Source organism: Lichenostomus cassidix, chromosome 1, assembly GCF_008360975.1.
Source record: "Lichenostomus cassidix isolate B80296 chromosome 1, HeHo_3.0, whole genome shotgun sequence".
Classification (NCBI taxonomy): Eukaryota; Metazoa; Chordata; class Aves; order Passeriformes; family Meliphagidae; genus Lichenostomus; species Lichenostomus cassidix.
The window spans coordinates 32225348-32240504 of record NC_139479.1 but is presented as its reverse complement, the minus strand read 5'-3'; the positions used below and the strand labels follow the sequence as shown (position 1 = coordinate 32240504).

The 15157-nt window shown below is 40.4% G+C and overlaps 1 protein-coding gene across 1 annotated transcript in view; it reads left to right on the top strand.

Annotated features, from left to right (window-relative positions):
• Positions 1–15157, top strand: part of OCA2 (OCA2 melanosomal transmembrane protein) — a 193090-nt gene that overhangs the window by 87558 nt on the left and 90375 nt on the right. Inside the window, exon 17 of the mRNA XM_085055664.1 lies at positions 11331–11463. Within this exon, the coding sequence (XP_084911790.1) occupies positions 11331–11463 (133 nt within the window). The remainder of the gene's footprint in view (positions 1–11330; positions 11464–15157) is intronic.

The following is a 15157-nucleotide window of genomic DNA, read 5'->3' as shown; positions in this document are numbered from 1 at the left end:
AAGAGCAAGTCAGTCCGCACAGCGACTGATGAGGATGCGGCAGGACCATCTCACCAAGCAGAAGAGACAGAGCCGGAGATCATCACTCGCTCTCTATCCCTGGGGGAGCTGCGTGACCTACGGAGGGAATTCACCCGGCAGGCGAATGAGTCCATCTTGACCTGGCTGCTCCGTATCTGGGACGCCGCAGCTAATGACACTATTCTAGATGGAAGTGAGGCCAGACAACTGGGATCCCTGTCTCAGGATGTGGTCATTGACCAGGAGATTGAGAAAACCCAGGAAACTCTCAGCCTCTGGCGGCGATTGCTGCTGAGTGTACGGGACAGATACCTGTGCAAAGAAGACCTCCAGATGCACCAAAGAAAATGAAACACCATAGAACAAAGTATCCGATGCCTGAGAAAATTGGCCGTGCTAGAGATCATTTTCTCAGACAACGAGAGATTCCCCAAGAGCCCAGATAACATCCGGTGCACTTCACAAATGTGGCTAAGATTCGCACGGCTCGGACCAGAGATATACTCTCGTTACCTGGCAACACTGCAGTGGAGGGAAGGCGAAGACCAGGTGAGCGTGTTAACAAACAAACTGAAAATTTATGAAGACACTGTCACTGCTCCACTACGCACTCAAGTCTCATCAGTAGAAACAAACCTAACCGAGCAAGTCCAGAGCTTGATTGAAGAGAGCCTCCAGAAACTAAGGAAAGAGTTCAAAGAAAGATTTTTCCATGTCACACCGAAACCAACCCGAGTCTCTGCCATCAGGAGCAGACGTACTCCAGTCAAGGAAAGAAAACAAACTCCACGACGTGACCTCTGGTTTTTCCTTCAAGAGCATGGGGAAGACATGAGAAAGTGGGATAGGAAACCCACCTCCACCTTAGCAGCCCGGGTACGTGAATTGAAAACAGAAACATCCACTTCAGGAGGCTCATCTAGGTACAACACTGCCCCAGTCTCTTGTGGACAGAACCCCCGACAGAATAGAAATGATAATATGACTGATCCTCTTGAAAGGACCTCAAGAACACATTTACAAGAGAAGAACATCGTGCACCAAAAACAAGATTAGAGGAACCCTGCCTCTAGCCAGGTAGAAGAAAGGGATAACCGGATCTATTGGACTGTGTGGATCCGATGGCCTGGCACGTCTGACCCACAAAGATATACGGCTTTAGTTGACACCAGCGCTCAGTGCACCCTAATGCCATCCAGGTATGTGGAGACCAAATCCATTTCTATTTCTGGGGTGACAGGAGGATCCCAGCAGCTGACTATACTAGAAGCTGAAGTGAGTTTAACTAAGAACGAGTGGCAGAAACACCCCATTGTGACCGGTCCAGACGCCCCATGCATCCTCGGCATAGATTATCTCAAGAGTGGATATTTCAAAGACCCAAAGGGACATCGCTGGGCTTTTGAGATAGCAGCCGTAAAGACGGAAGACATAAGACAACTGAGTACCCTGCCCGGTCTCTCAGATAACCCGTCTGCTGTAAGACTACTGAGAATTGAAGAACAGCGAGTACCAATTGCTACAGCAACAGTGCATCGCCGGCAATACCGCACTGACAGAGACTCTGTGGCCCCCATCCATAAGATGATTCGGGATCTGGAGAGCCAAGGGGTAGTCAGCAAGGCTCACTCACCCTTTAACAGCCCTATATAGCCGGTGCGTAAGTCCAGTGAAGAATAGAGACTGACAGTAGATTACCGTGGCCTAAATGAAGTCACACCACCACTGAGTGCTGCTGTACCGGACATGTTGGAACTTCAGTATGAACTGGAATCCAAGGCAGCAAAGTAGTATGCGACCATTGATATTGCCAATGCCCTTTTCTCCATTCCTCTGGCAGCAGAGTGCAGGCCTCAGTTTGCTTTCACCTGGAGAGGTGTGCAGTACACGTGGAACCGACTGCCCCAGGGGTGGAAGCACAGTCCCACCATCTGCCATGGACTGATCCAGGCTACACTGGAAAAGGGTGAAGCTCCAGAACATCTGCAGTATATTGATGACATCATTGTGTGGGGAGACACAGCAACGGAAGTATTTGGGAAAAGAGAGAAAATCATCAGAATTCTCCTGGAAGCCGGTTTTACCATCAAGAAGAGTAAAGTCAAAGGACCTGCCCGAAAAATCCAGTTCCTGGGAGTAAAGTGGCAAGACGGACGGCGTCAAATTCCTTCTGAGGTCATCAATAAGATCATCGCGATGTCTCCACCAACCAACAAGAAAGAGACGCAAGCTTTCCTAGGCGCCATAGGCTTTTGGAGAATGCACATCCCTGAGTACAGCCAGATCGTGAGTCCTCTCTACCTCATAACCCGCAAGAAGAATGATTTCCACTGAAGCCCTAAACAGCAGCAAGCCTTCACCCAGATCAAACAAGAAATCGCTCATGCGGTAGCCCTTGACCCAGTCAGGACAGGACCAGAAGTAAAGAATGTGCTTTACTCTGCAGCCGGGAGCCATGGTCTGTCCTGGAGCCTTTAACAAAAGGTGCCTGGCGAGACCCGAGGTCGACCACTGGAATTCTAGAGTCGAAGTTACAGAGGGTCTGAAATCAACTACACTCCCACCGAAAAAGAAATCTTGGCAGCTTACGAAAGAGTCCAAGCCACCTCAGAGGTGATTGGCACAGAAACACAACTTCTCCTTACACCCCGACTGCCAGTGCTGGGGTGGATGTTCAAGAGAAGGGTTCCCTCTACCCACCATGCCACTGATGCCACGTAGAGCAAATGAATTGCCCTCATCACACAGCGCGCCCGTATTAGAAACCCAAATCGCCCTGGAATTCTGGAAATTATAACAAACTAGCCTGAAGGTGAGACTTTTAAATTATCTTCAAAAGATGCAGAAGAACAAGTAGCACGTGCCAAAGAAGCACCCCCATATAATGAACTACCAGAAAGTGAAAGACGCTATGCACTCTTCACCAATAGTTCCTGCCGAATTGTAGGCGCAAATCGGAAATGAAAAGCTGCAGTATAGAGCCCCACACGACAAGCTATACAAGCTACTGAGAGACAAGGTAGATCGAGCCAGGTCGCGGAGCTTAAAGCCATCCAACTAGCTTTAGATATTGCCGAACGAGAAAAATAGCCAAAGCTTTATCTCTACACCGACTCCTGGATGGTAGCCAATGCACTGTGGAGATGGTTAAATCGCTAGAAAAAAGCTAACTGGCAGCGCAGAAGAAAACCCATCTGGGCCGCTGAGATTTGGCAGGACATCGCCGCCCGGGCAAAAAAACTAACTGTGAAAGTTCGGCATGTAGATGCACATGTTCCTAAGAATCGAGCTAATAAAGAGCATTGTAACAACGAGCAAGTAAACCGAGCTGCCAAGGTAAAAGTGTCACAGGTGAATCTAGACTGGCAGCACAAAGGAAAATTATTTCTAGCTCGTTGAGCCCATGATGCCTCTGGTCATCAAGAGAGAGATGCGACATACAAGTGAGCTCGTGACCGAGGGGTGGACTTGACCATGGACAACATCTCACAGGTCATCCACAGCTGTGAGACTTGCGCTGCAATCAAACAAGCCAAGCGGGTGAAGCCTCTGTAGTATGGTGGACGATGATCAAAGTACAAGTATGGGGAAGTATGGCAAGTTGACTACATCACACTTCCCCAAACCCGCCAAGGAAAGCGCTACGTGCTGACCATGGTGAAAGCAACCACAAGATGGTTAAAGACCTACCCTGTGCCTCATGCTACTGCCCGAAACACCATCTTGGGTCTGAAAAAGCAAGTCCTGTAGAGACATGGTACCCCTGAGAGAATCGAGTCTGACAATAAAACCCATTTCAAGAATGGCCTCATAAGCACCTGGGCTAGAAAACACAGAATTGAATAGATATACCACATCCCCTATCATGCACCAGCTGCCGGAAAAGTTGAACGGTGCAACGGACTACTTAAGACCACTTTGAAGGCACTTAGCAGGAAAACCTTCAAAAATTAAAAACTGAACTTAGCAAAAGCCACCTGGATGGTTAACACAAGGAGTTCTATCAATCGAGCTAGTCCTGCCGAGTCTAAACCTTTGCACACAGTGGATAGAGATAAAGTCCCTGTGGTACACGTAAGAAGTTTCTTAAAAAAAACTGTTTAGATTAGTCCCACCTCAGGCAAAAGCAAACCCATCCATAGAATAGTTTTTACCCAAAGACCTAGTTATACTTGGTGAGTAATGAAGGCAAATAAGAAAACCCATTGTGTACCACAAGGAAACCTTATCTTAAGTAAAAACTCTGTAAATAGTAATAGAATAAGGGATGAATAATGTCCTAAGTTGCAATATAGATGTAGTTAAGTATTCTATTACCACCAGCTGTGGGCCGTTAGCTGCCATCACCTGCTAATGACCCACTCCGGATGACAGACAATGGGCCATCCGTGAGCTGTTACCAGCTGCTAACGACCCACCCCGCATGACAGGCAATAGGCCATCAGAAACCCACCGTGTGACCCATAGACTTATCTCATCCCATTGTGAAATGCTCTGCCGAGGAGAGAGGAGCCAGGTGTTCCCACCTAGATATAACCTAGCCTTAGAACTGCCTGAGCTAGCCCTGTCTACTAGATTCCCAGAGGACGAGAGCTACCACTAGATCTTCAGCTAGAAACTAGACCTTCACAAAATCACCGCTTCAACTGGACTACTTCAGTTGGACTGCTACTACCACCCTAACAGGGTGTTAGGTTGTATCTAACTTTGTCAGTGCTTTTCCTTGTATTATTTCACTTATTTTTAATTTCAATCTTGACTTGTGATCTCCCACTGGTTTGTTTTCAAACCAAGACATATGGTCATGTTTTTGGACATTCTAGGAATTCCTAGTAATTTTTTTCTATACTGTTGTTGAAATTCTCCTTTTCATTCTCTTGCACATCCTTTTCAAAATTATTTTTGCACAGTAAGTGCAGGAGTACTTTGACAACTGCCTCTGCAAGAAGTTGAATAGTGAATTGCACTATGCAGAAGATTGGGTTTTCTATTTTATTTCAGTGCTACCAGGAGGAGAATTTTACCAGTCTTCCTGAACTGTTACTGCTGTAACACAACCTCTAAAAGCAGCCAAGTAGAATATTACACAAGTTTACATTTTCTTAGGAAACCTTGGCTTTTATATCAACATGAAATGAAATGCAGCCTTTTTACTTTGGATGCTGTTATTTGGTTATAGTGTTAGAAATGCTTTACTCTTTGTTTACTGTAGTGCTGGAGAGACTTTCCTCCCTAGGTTCTGGGCAAAACTCACATCATATTAAAAATATTTTATTTAAACCATGTTTGAATAAATAAGATTTTTGTAACATTTTGCTCATTAAAATGTAGCAATAAATCTCTTTACTTGTCTTGAGATGCAAATGAATGTCAAAAGGATTTTTTCTTTGTAGCTGTTGTTAATTTATAATCCTGACATATTCTCTACTATCATGGCTGGAATCAGTGGAACATTTGTATAATAGGAGAGGAAGATTTGTTGTACAATTGCTTGTTCTTGGTTGGAGTTGGAAGAATTTGCACAAAACAGCATTCATGTTTTGATTTTAGGGAAGGAAAATAAGAGCAAATGGAAAACTTGTTCAGTGAATAGAAAACTTAAAAAATGTTTTATTATCTTCAGAGTGCTGCTACTGAATTCCCACTGTTAACAAAATTGTATTTTATTTTGAAGAGATATGGGCTTCAGTCTTTTGGAACTCCATGTTTACACTCAAAATAGAGCATGAACCAGCTGGATGTGGTCCTTGCTTTCAGAAGGATTGGACAGCAAATCATCTGTATTTGGGAACTTCACAAGCATCTACAATCATATCTTTGAGATCAGGAGTTGTTTGTGCTCTAAGCATAGGCTGTCATTACCAGCTCTCTAAAGAATGGATGGCAAATAGGTCTCCAGAGCAAAATGATGCTGTGAACACAGTGCTAGCAAAAGTGCACTGGTGTATCCAGGCTAAATCTGCATAAAAGAGGTAATGATAAGGGCAAAGGAGTTTTAGCATATGCTAGCCACTGGATTATATCCTTTTATTTACTGCTTGTGCTAGCATGTGATAAAGCTTGTCCTTTTAATCTGATGTTTGCTGAGGATTTGGGGGTTTCAGCATACCAGTTAGAGTTATTCCTGCCATTTAACAGTAATTCCCTGGAAAACTGACAGACATCAGGTTTTCCTGTGTTGCCTTTTAATGACTTTCAGCCTTCGTGCTGGGATTTAGCATGCTATGATATTAGTTGACTATATTTAATGAAAAATTGTGGTACCAAAAGTTTGTGAATGAAAGTAATTCTGAAAAAAAAAAAAGAGAAAATCCTATATATGAATAAAGATATTTCAAGCACTGGTAAAATGGATTCTCCTAGTTTACTAGGCTATTTTTGTTGAGTTTGCTGGATACAAGCTTGTTAAAACTTTTAATCAATTTGTAGAACTCTGCCCCTTCTGTCGATATTTCATTGATCCCTTTTCTCAAGAGAAAATTAAACTGAGGTAAAGTGCATGAACTGAAATGTATGGGCTTACATCTGATTTCAGAATTTTTACCATCTATGCATGTAGTATTCGTTAAAGAGCATAATGCAAAACAAAAAAAGTTCATCAGTAAAGGTTCATCAAATAAACTTTATTTTCATGTAACTGGATTAGAGCATCAGTGATTTCTGGCTCAGCGACATCGTGAGCAGATTACCGAGACAGCGTAGAACTCAGTCACTCAGCTAGAAGGGATTTTTAAGCCAGTGTAGAAGTAATAAATTCCTCTTGCTCTTCCTCATTTTATTAGTTTTAAAATATTAAGTAAAGGACATTCTGGCTAGAAAGACAGTATTTGCTCTTCCCCAAATTGCTGCACCTAGCTATAATTTTTGCTTTCTCATCATTCAAAAAGGAAGATTTCTTTTAGAAAGGACAGAATTACTAGAATTTAATTTCACATCTCCAGAAGCAATGAAAAAAATAATAATCAAGATGATAGAAAGTTAACATTTTGGGAAAACAATATGATCCTTCCTCCTAATATGAAATTGATATATTTGACTTTGCATTTTAAACTATAAACCAAGGAAAGATGCCATTCTTTTTCAGCTCTGAATCTGTAGGCAGTGGAACCTTTAGGCTGTTGTCTTGCTAAAACAAAATTTTCAGATTTTCTGTCGACAGGGGAACAGGAGAAATTTGACACAATCATCATAGCCTCAAGTAAGGGACATTTGAAGCGTGTTTTGTATTTATCTCATAGATTGAAATCTTCTGGAAGAAAAACATTTCTTGCCTATTGTGCATGTCAATTCTATTCCAGTGTATTGTACAGGAAAAGAAAATCTTTGTGAAAACAACTTTTTGTTATATGCAGTAGACATGTGGAGCACTTTAATGGTTTTTTACAATGCTGAATCCTGGCCCCAGCAGTACAGAAGGCTCAGGAGGTATGAAATGTGCTACCCACAGCCACAAAGGGTATGGATATAGGCTCTGTGGAGATGTTTCATGTCCTTTCTGGGGTGTGGAAAAGGGAACAGGGACAACTGATGAAGCAACTGTGCCACCACCTTAGTATCCTCTGCTGCATTGTTGATACCTGTGGTCCAGTGAAAACCCTTTATTCTCTTCGAGCTCTCCAAGAGGCTTCCAGCTGGCTACTAGTGGTGTAGCTGTAACTACAGTACTGACTGTGTGGTGTGAAATCAACCTCCTTTTACCCTGAAAACACATTCTCTGTGCTGTAGATGGGCTACTGCTAAGCACCCAGCCCAAAGTATCAGCGAGGACAGCTGTCTGTATTTCACTGGGAGCCTTTCTGGTACCAGCCATACAAAGTAGTGCACTTGGTAGTCCTCAGCCTCCTCGTGGCTACAGGGCATCAGCTGTCCAAGGCTAGTGATCATCAGGATTCCCTTTTTAATCACTGTCCCTTGTGGATCAATCCAAGGAGGTAATGGAGGGGAAAGCCAAGAGCGAGGGATGGGAAGAGAATTGACTCCAGTCTTGCTTTATCGCTGACAATACTGTCATGCAAGCTCTTTCCTGAAATAGGTACACTCCATGTTAGAAAACAATTTGTTTCAGCTGAATTGGAATGCTGTTCTGCAGTAGGAGCAGAGCAGTGTGTTTTCTTTTCCCCCAGGGATCTCAGAGATATGAAAGATCAATGTGCTGATATAACGAACTTTAACAAAATCCTCAATCTCAGCCCAGCTACTCCCTCCGAAAATTTTGGTAAGCTCTTGGACAGGATGCAAAAAAAATTAGTAGACTTTTTTTTCCTTTCTTGTTATGGTGTCTGCAAATCACTTTCAAGGCTTATCTACGTCAGCTCTTATGTCATGAAGCTGTGTTAATCCTGGGTTTTTTTTAAAGCGTATTGTGATCTCTATCTCATTTTAATTCCTTTCAACTATGAGTCAGACCTGAGACCTCTTTCTTACCCTCAGCATTTTAATTTGCCTTCTAGGTTGAGGTGATTTGCTTCATTGAGAAATTAGTTTTGGGGGTTTCAAGTGACGTATTTCTTGTGCTGTATTTTTTTGAGAAGCATCTGCATTGTGGCATTTCAGGGATGCAACACAATTTTCTTTTTTCTCTGAAAGTGGTGTGATAATAAAAATGTAAAGGCAAGTGATATTTGTATCTGTGTTTATTTGCAATGAGCTACTTCCTCAAATTCAAGATCCTTTAATATGTGATGCAGACATCACATATTTAAACTTGAGAGTTACCAAGAAATCTTTGGGTTCCTATTTATCTTTTTTACTTCCTACTTTAGCATTTATCTTTATTTCTGAGTATTCCTACAGAGAATTTCTACTATCACAGTTGGCCTGGTAGCTGGCATCCTTCTTCATGGTGTAGGCAGATTGCTGCCAGCCTAAGAAAAGCTTCATCTCCACTGCTTTTTTGTAAGACTAGTCTGAGTGCAAAAGCAATTTTCCTTGTTCTGGTAATTCTGTATTGAGTATATTCTGACCACTCTTAAATAATTTACTGCTCTTCAACCACCTTTTTCCCAGTCTTTTTCTTTCAGAAGATTATTCTCTTCTTGTCAGGTTTAGGCATTTTTTTCTTTTTTGGTTGGTTTAACTTCATTGTTTTTACAGCTTAATTAATTTTGGCTTCCTACCTCTCTTTGTTCCATTTTAGAGACCATTCAAAACTTCTCATACTTCCTGAACTGTTTAATGGCACATTATTAATTGTTCAGAAATTTCTGTTCTGAAGTGAGTTTACCTTTTAAGGTTTTAAGATTCTTATTGCTCTGGCCAAAATTTTATGCTCTTTCGTTTTGGCTATAATCTTAGAGGCAGCCCATATATAAATTGGGTTAGTTCTTGGATAAGATGCCAATTTTAATTGTATATTTTAGATGGCTGTAGTTAAGGAAATAAACATGAGGTATATGGACTTTATGTACTTTGGGGGCAAGTCTTACACTGATCCCTTGCAGGATTTCTTTTTTTATTCATTGTTATTTATAAATTTCCTAGAGTTATGAATGCTGTTTTTATCCCTCATAGTAATGTCTCCTGCAGCTCTGAAACTTGATGCCCAGAGGCCAATCTTTAGAAAAACTGATTTGTAAACATCTGTCTTACAGAGATGTCAGACACCTGAGTGGCTGACCTATTGTGTAGGCAAACTGAATGAAGGTACATTATTTTTCTTTGTGGTGTCATGTTTTCCTGTCCAATTCTTAAAATAATCTCATTCCAATTCCTGAAGAGTCTTCCTTCCGCTTTCATAAAAGCAATGGCTGTAGCTGAGCTACAGCAAAAGGCCAGTGAATGACCAGGTACAGTTTCACCTTTTAGTGTCTGGAGAGTAGAAGTGTCAAAGAATCTACTATTAAATAGCAAGTAGGGATGACTTTACCTCCTGAAGCCTAAACCTGTATTTTAATAGGATCAAATTCTAATCCTAGGTCTGCATATTTATGGTTTGAGATTTATTTGACTGTCTGCAAGCTATGGATTTTTTTTTGCCAAAGAGCACCAATCTTTATCTGGCTATGAAAGTTCTTTATGACTGTCATCAGTTTCTTGTGTCATGTGTCTTTTTATTGCGCCCTGTGGTGCAATAGAGAAACCTTCTCTTCCTTTTTTTGAATCAGAGACATTTCAACTAGGAGATTTCCACATAAATTCTTTTAGCATTTGACAATATAGAAGAACACACATTTAAGGTAGTGAGTTCCCAATACTCTTAACACACTGGAGGTACTATCAGCGGCTGTTGCAAGGGAAGCTGTTTATAATATGCATTGGAATTACAGAAGGATCTATTGGAAGCTCACAGTTAAAAAAACAGGGGAAAATAGAGACATAGAGGTGTGTCACAGGGAGAGCAACTAACATTCTAGAGTCCCTGGGAAATCAGTGGGTGCTTTGAAAATTCAGATGGGACAACCTGGGTTATCCAGTGTTTGAACCATGCTTTATTCCAAGTGGCACGGGTCTGCTCTGCTGGGATCACCAGTTCAGACAACCTCTATTTTTAGTTAGTTCCTTACTACCATAGTACTTGGATGTGATCCTCCTTGGAGCTTCATTGATAACTTCTTTGGGACAGGGGAGTTATGACTGCTTCAGAAGAGTCCAGCCCAAAGGCTAACCCTGATCCACTACAATGTGTGCGGTATGGAGCAATGAAGTAATTCAGTTGAAAAGGACCCTAGAGGACATGCAATGTCCACAGCATGGCCAAATTCAAAGATTTAGGGCAAGTTGTTACTATTCATTCTTGTTGCTTGAAAACAGTAGCCTTTTAATGTGTACCGCTTAACCTTTTAGGTCACGTCTTCATTAAAGGTTTTCATTGTGCAAAATGTAAAGAAATGTGTTCATTTGATAACCAGAAAGAAGAATAAACACAATCTTGACATATAATACTTTTATTGTAGAAGAATGGTTCATATAGAATTATTGTAAAAATTTATGTTGTCATCAGTGTAAAACAAAAACTGGTAATTAAAATTTAACTATTTCAGAGACTTAGTGTGATTTGAAATGAATTTACAGTCATTTAAGTGAGAAGTGAAAGTTAATGATTCTGTTTGGGGTTTTTTTACTATACATGTAAGAAACACTATGTGTGTTTCAGTGTAACTTGTAATGCTATGCTTTAGCCCTCTGAATTAAATTGTAATGTGGTTTGTCTCCTTGAAACAGATAAATACAGCAGATACTGCACTTGGAACTTACTATACTGTTTTATATGTATTATTGATTGCTAGCCTACATAAAGCTGAATACTTTTCCCTGTAGGTAATATAGAAAAATAAGTGATTTTTAATTTACGTTTTCATTTTTATTTTCAGGGATTGGATTTTGCAGCTTTCACGGGGCATATGTTTGTGGGTATCTGCCTTGTGGTTCTGGTCTCCTTTCCTTTTCTCAGACTTCTTTACTGGAACAAAAAGCTTTACAATAAGGAGCCAAGTGAAATTGTTGGTAAGTGTGAGTGTGAAAAAAGGTTACAATTGTTACACTACATACGTGCTAAATGGAAACTGAGTAGTGCCTACTACAATGCTGTCTTCAGATAGAAGTGCCTACCCTTCTTCACTCTCTGAACATTAATTTTTGCAACTAATAATTCAGAGTTTATTTTTAGTTGTGATATTTTCTGATGTTTAGAACTGGATGTTTTTCTGGTGCTAAAAATTGAGCTTTTGACATGAATTATTAAATATCTTACAAAATTTGTGGGAATATTTTGCATCATTTATTATAGCCATGGGCATGAGTACCAGGATGTTCTGTGTTGCAACAGATAACATCTGCTCAAGGTGCTGAGTTCACAACATAGATTTAGAAATACTCCAGGTTTCCCTTATGACAAGCATAGTGCTCTCATGTGTTCCCTCACTGCTGGTTTTCTTCCACTGGATTTTTCAGCAGTCTTTTACTGGTCTGTGGTCAGTGAAAGACATTCCATCAAAGTAGAACTTTTCAAGTTCTTTCCAGCTTGCCTCTGTGGTTCTTCTTATCCTAAATTTCCCTGGTGCACAATTTCTACAATTCAGTAGAACTATATCTATGTCTTTTTATGTTGCTCACCTCAATAGTCTCTAGAAGTCTTGTTAAAGCAGTTTCAATGACTGTCAACTGTGTCAGTCCCTTTTTGTCTTCATGCTTTTATGTTTTTCGATTCAGTCATTTTGAAGTTTTTATCATTGTTCTGGGGCTTCTCTTTCAGTGATGAAACTTAATATTAACCCCCAAATGTTCACATTTTTTTTTACGAGGTAAGAAATGTTTCACTAAGTACAATTTCTTAGCAAGCTCAGTACAAAGACAGTTGAGTGTAACTGTTTCTTCTCTGGGACTGATGCTTTCTTCACTTTTGGCTGCAGAAGACTTAAGATCCAGGCTTCCACTGACCATACAACACACATTTTCATGTGCTGTACAATGTCTCTGAACCTGTGTGTGTGGCATCATGGGGAGGACAACTTTTGATATGGCTGATATATCTTGGCTTCATTTGTAATCTGTGGAGAAAGATAATTGCTTTTAAAGACAAATGTAGCTGTCTAGGCTAGAACAGATATATTACAGCCCTCAAAATTTGACTTTTCTCTTATAAGGAGAGTCCAAGGTTACCAGCTGTAGCAGAGACCCTCATGATAGGTATCTCATTTAGGCAAAATGAGTTGTACTTGCAGTGCCTTGCCTTGTCCCAGGGAAAATTTGCTTTAATATTAGGCTTTTATTAAAAGGCAGAAGTGACAGTCCTGCCCTCAGTTTATTATACCATGCGTCTCAAATCCCATCTGATCAAAAGGTCAGAGAAGAGATTTCATCGCTTAGGAAGATTTTCTGAATAATTTTGGTTTTGACTTCGGTGTTTATTCAGCACAAGGTTCACTCAGCTTACCTGTCTATGTCTCTAAAGGCCAATGTATTTCCCAGTATTTAGATCTAAAATATTTTTAAGGTGTTCCAGATATTATGCTAGCTAACTGTTCTTTAAGACAGTTAAGGAGAGTTTTCCTTTCTCCTATATATCTGTTTGGTATCAGGTAGACATTTTCATTTTAAAGCAGCTGAGGCTTTTTGCACCCTTAGAGATCTTATCCAGAGAGCAAGAGCAATAAAGATATTAACTCAGACCCTAGCATGTCTGGATTCTTTCCCTGTGACATGACAAAGTAAGGGTTTTCAAAAAGCCATTAAGAAAATTCCTTCTGCCCACAGTAAGCAATATTGATCCTTAAATAAAAGCATTTTTATGAAGATATTTATTAGAAAATAGAATTGCTACTTTTTTTTCTTTCAGCTATAAACTTTTAAAGCACATACTTTGGATTTTTAAAGAAATTATTCATGAAAAAATGTTAAATTAATTTGAATAGTAAAGTTTATTCACTGACATAGTATTTTTGCCAGTGAAACACTGGCTAGCATATTTCCCTGAATTCATTTCTTGGTAATCTTTGTTACTTGCAGCATAGTCTGTTCAGATATTGCAGTCTCCTCATCAGTATACCGTGTGTTCTTGTAATCAGCTGCTTGTCCATTGCTGTAAACCTAATCAAGAGCTAGTCAATTACAGCAAATGCTGAAGAGCCGCTCTTGCTATTGAAAACTTCTATGAAAAGGGAAGAGAAAGAAAGAGACCAACACCGCTCTGTTAGGAGATAGCTGTCATGGTTTGGTTTTGCAGAACAGCCTCCAAGGTTCTTTCAGGGGTCCTTTCATCTCAGGTTGCAATGGTTCTGTGATAACTTCAAATGGCTTGTTTAAAGCAGTTGTTTTAATCAACTAAATACCAGCCTTTCCTCACCTTGCCCTCAATTAGCAATTAAACAAGTTATGTGAGATTTAATTGGTATATTATTCTCCCCAGATTTTTTGTCCGTGTGCACCATGTGCTTTAAGCTTTTTTCTTTTTTTTTCTGCTGCTTTAGACTACACAGATTATTAAAATGGATTAACATGAACTTTGAAAACAGACAATGCTCTTATTATGAAGATACGTTGTTATTTTAATTCCAGTGCTACATGTTACCAGTGTCTTTAATCTGCTGGCTTCCAGATTGAGCTGCAGCAGTGGTAAAAATATCTGTTCTTTCCCCAGGAACCACTATCTGCCTGCAGTGGCTTTAAGTGGAGCAGGTAACAAAAGAAAAAAGACTCTGAAGATATCATCCTTCAGAGAGAAAATCTAATGTTTTTAAGAATTAAGGGGTTTTTGAGGACCTATTTGGGTGTGTCTTTCAGCTGATGAACCTGCTCCTTGTTCTGTGTGATGCAGCAAAAGATGCTAGCATTAGAAGAGTAAGCTGAGAAGGTTTAAAAAATATTTATGTATCTACACTTTCACAAAAGAATATGTAAGGGAAATAATATCTGAATGTAAGAAGAATTAAATTTACTGTTTCTACTCCCACTCTGAAAACTTGAAACCAAAGATTTTTCTTCCTTTAAAGGTTAACAATACATTATTTAGTCCCTGGGATGAGTAACAATACACTATTAAGTCTCAGCTATTGAGCTGTGGAGATGTGGGCCTCAGTGTTTGTGAAGGCTGCTGTCCCTAGGGCAGTGGGTGGCACATGGTCTGGTGATGAGTATTGTTATTGTAATTTTTGCCAAAGTGGAAGGGCCTTCTCCTAGCACAACTTCTTTGGCACCAGCTCCCCATTTCTCCTTTGTTGCTTGCTCTTTTTTCCAATTTTTTCACCGGCCGAAAGAGAGATCCACCCTTTAACCAGGAGTAGTGATAGGAGAGGGGGGAGCACATTATTCCCTCTGGTGTAACTCACTGTCTGCAGCAGCTGGGAAAATAGTGATGGTCGTATGAGAGTCAGCATGTAAAGCTGACAACAGAAGGAGTTTTCTAATTAATCATAGTCATGTGTAAAGTGCTTATTGTGTGAAAAACACAGTGCTGCTTCCCACAACGGGAAATGTGGTAACCAGATGAGTGAGCAAATCTGTTTCTTTCTTCCACGTGAAGCTCTACAGATGTTCTCAAAGAGAAGAAAAGGGAGAGGAGGAGGGAAAAGAACAAATGTGATGACTTGCAAGAAATCTCCAATACTGCATCAGACACTTCGAAATGCAAAAAGCCCACATAAAATAATAGTAATGTCTAGGGCCACAAGGACACTTCAGGGACACAGAGGGCACCCAGGGT